General features: G+C 66.6%; 1 protein-coding gene across 1 annotated transcript in view; it reads left to right on the plus strand.

Annotated features, from left to right (window-relative positions):
• The window catches only part of LOC112965113 (probable RNA-binding protein 23), a 6,388-nt gene extending 4,703 nt beyond the window's left edge, over positions 1-1,685 (plus strand). The window contains exons 3-6 of the mRNA XM_026063841.1: positions 3-56; positions 1,007-1,147; positions 1,291-1,344; positions 1,466-1,685. Coding sequence (XP_025919626.1) covers positions 3-56; positions 1,007-1,147; positions 1,291-1,344; positions 1,466-1,670 — 454 coding nt within the window. The 3' untranslated portion in view covers positions 1,671-1,685. The remainder of the gene's footprint in view (positions 1-2; positions 57-1,006; positions 1,148-1,290; positions 1,345-1,465) is intronic.
• The last annotated feature ends 1,763 nt before the right edge of the window (positions 1,686-3,448 follow it).

The raw sequence follows: 3,448 nt of genomic DNA on the forward strand, positions 1-3,448 counted from the left end.
AGCAGCAGGAAGAAGAGGAGCCGGAGCCGGAGCCGGAGCCGTGACCACAGACACAGGTAGGGTGACGCCGGGGTCTCGCGGTGACGCCGGGGGTCTCGCGGTGACACCGGGGGTCTCCTGGCGATGCCGGGGGTCTTATGGTGACGTCAAGAGTCCCGTGGTGACGCTGAGGGTCCCATGGTGACACCAAGGGTCTCGTGGTGATGCTGAGGGTCCCATGGTGACATCAAGACTCCTGTGGTGACACTGGAAGTCTCAGGGTGACGCTGAGGGTCTCACGGTGACGCTGGGGGTCTCATGGTGACATCAAGGGTCCCATGGTGACGCTGTGGGTGTCATGGTGACACCAGGGGCCTCATGGTGATGCTGAAGGTCCCACGGTGACATCAAGGCTCCCGTGGTGACGCCGGAGGTCCCATAGTGATGCCGAGGGTCCCATGGTGACATCAACAGTCCTATGATGACACCAAGGGTCCCATGGTGACACCAAGGGTCCCGTGGTGATGCCAGGGGTCTCACGGTGACACCAAGGGTCCCGTGGTGACTCTGGGGGTCCCACGGTGACACCAAGGGTCCCGTGGTGACATCAAGGCTCCCATGGTGACACTGGGGGTCCCACAGTGACGCTGGGGGTCTCACGGTGACACCGAGGGTCCCATGGTGATGCCCAGGGTCCCGCGGTGACACTGGGGGTCTCACAGTGACGTCAAGGGTCCCGTGGTGATGCCAAGGGTCCCATGGTGACACCAAGGGTCTCGTGGTGATGCCAGGAGTCCCATGGTGACACCAAGGCTCCCGCAGTGACACCAGGGGTCTCATGGTGACATCAGCGGTCTCATGGTGACACTAAGGGTCCCGTGGTGATGCCAAGGGTCTCACGGTGACACCAAGGCTCCCGCGGTGACACCAACGGTCTCACGGTGACACGAAGGGTCCCGCGGTGACGCCAGGGGTCTCACGGTGACGCCAAAGAGTCCCGCGGTGACGCCGTTTCCCCTCCCTCAAGCCGGAGCCGGGACCGGGATAGGGACCGTCGCCGCCGGAGCCGCAGCCGGGATCGCCGGAGCCGCCACCGCAGCCGGAGCCGGGAACGCCGGCGGGGCAGCCGCTCCCGCAGCCGGGAACGCCGGCGGGAGGAGAGAGCCCGGTACCGCGCCCCCTTTTTCCGCGTTTTATCCCCTTTTTTTGTTGTTGTTTTTTTTATCGTATCGCTGCGTTTTCCACTGCGTTTTCCGGGGCGGATCCGGCTCTTTTCCGGGGCCGCCCCGACCGCCGTCTCCTCCCCGCCAGGCGCCGCTTCGGCCATAGCAAGAGCCCGCTCTACCGGGAGAAGAGCCCCGTGCGGTGAGTCCCGGGTTTCTTCGGAGAAGGGTGGGAAGGGGACACCGGAGAAAGGGGGGAGGTGACGCGGAGGTGACGCGTCCGCCCGTGTCCCCGTGTCCGTCCGTCTTTCCGCCGCCGCCAGGGAGCCGCTGGGCAGCCTCAGCCCCGAGGAGCGCGACGCCCGCACCGTCTTCTGCATGCAGCTGGCCGCCCGCATCCGTCCCCGCGACCTCGAGGACTTCTTCTCCGCCGTGGGCAAGGTGAGGGGACCGCCGCGACGTCCCCAAGGCCGCCGGGATGTTCCCGAGGTTGCCGGGACGTTCCCGAGGCCACCAGGACGTCCCTGAGGCTGCCGGGATGTTCCTGAGGCCACTGGGACGTTCCTGAGGCTGCTGGCACGTTCCCGAGGCCACCGGGACGTTCCCGAGGCCACCAGGACGTTCCTGAGGCTGCTGGCACGTTCCCGAGGCCACCGGAGCATCTCTGAGGCCACCAGGGTGTTCCTGAGGCCACCGGGACATTCCCGAGGCCACCAGGGTGTTCCTGAGGTCTCTGGGGCGTCCTCGAGGTCGCCGGGACGTCCCTGAGGCCACCGGGATGTTCCCGAGGCCACCAGGGTGTCCCCAAGGCCGCCGGGACGTTCCTGAGGCTGCTAGGACGTTCCTGAGGCCACCAGGGCATCCCTGAGGTCACCGGGTTGTTCCCGAGGCCACCAGGACGTTCCCGAGGCCACCAGGACGTTCCTGAGGCCACCAGGACTTTCTTGAGGTCACCGGGATGTTCCTGAGGTTGCCAGGGTGTTCCCGAGGCCACCAGGACGTTCCCGAGGTTGTCAGGACGTTCTTGAGGCCACCAGGGCGTTCCCAAGGCCGCCGGGATGTTCCTGAGGCCGCTGGGACGTTCCCGAGGCCGCCAGGACACTCCCGAGGCCACCAGGACGTTCCCGAGGCCACCGGGGCATCCCCGAGGCCACCAGGGTGTTCCCGAGGCCACCAGGACGTTCCCAAGGACACCAGGACGTTCCCGAGGCCGCCGGGACGTTCCCGAGGCCACCGGGAAGTTCCCGAGGCCACCAGGGTGTCCTCGAGGTCTCTGGGGTGTTCCTGAGGCCACCTGGGTGTTCCTGAGGCCTCTGGGGCATCCCCAAGGCCACCAGGACATTCCTAAGGACACCAGGACGTTCCCGAGTCCATCGGGGCATTCCCGAGGCCACCAGGGTGTCCTCGAGGCCACTAGGGCATCCCCAAGGCCACCAGGACGTTCCCAAGGACACCAGGATGTCCTTGAGGCTGCTGGGACGTCCCTGAGGCCACCAGCGTGTTCTTGAGGCTGCCAGGACGTTCCCGAGGCCACCAGGGTGTCCTCGAGGTCTCTGGGCTGTTCCTGAGGCCACCGGGACGTTCCTGAGGCCACCAGGGCATCCCCGAGGCCACCAGGACATTCCCAAGTCCACCGGGGTGTTCCTGAGGCCGCGGGGACGTTCCCGAGGCCGCCGGGACGTCCCTGAGGCCACCAGGACGTTCCCAAGGACACCAGGACGTTCCTGAGGCCACCGGGGCCGTCGTTGGGCCACCGCTTGGCCTGGAGCCTCCTCCTGGTGCCTCCTCTGGGGCTCCCGTCCCGTTTCCGGGACCGGCGGCCACCTCGTGTCACCCTCGTGGTCTCCTCATACCTCCCTGAGGCGTCYGGTCACCTCCATGGGGCCACCGAGTGCTTCGTGTCCCCTCTCAGGGTCTCCTCGTCTTCTTCTTGGTGTCCCCAGCCACTTCGTGTCCCTCTCATGGCGTTTTGGGGACACTTGGGCAGCTCGAGGTCCCATCACAGTCACCCTAGTTTGCTCCCCAGGGTCACGGTCACCTCTTTGGAGCCGTTGTCCCCTCCTGGGGCTCCCCGGCCACCTCGTGTCCCCCTCACCGTCCTCCATCCCTTCCCTGGGACCATTGGCCACCTCCCCGGGGCCACCAAGTGCCTCGAGTCCCTCCTGGTCGCCCCCTTCCAGGGCTTTTGTCACCCTCATGGTCCTTGGTGTCTCCTGGTCGCCCCCTTCCAGGACTTGTGTCACCCTCATGGTCCTTGGTGTCTCCTGGTCGCCCCCTTCCAGGACTTGTGTCACCCTCATGGTCCC

The sequence above is a fragment of the Apteryx rowi genome, unplaced genomic scaffold, assembly GCF_003343035.1.
Source record: "Apteryx rowi isolate R43461 unplaced genomic scaffold, aptRow1 scaffold_2016, whole genome shotgun sequence".
Lineage (NCBI taxonomy): Eukaryota > Metazoa > Chordata > Aves > Apterygiformes > Apterygidae > Apteryx > Apteryx rowi.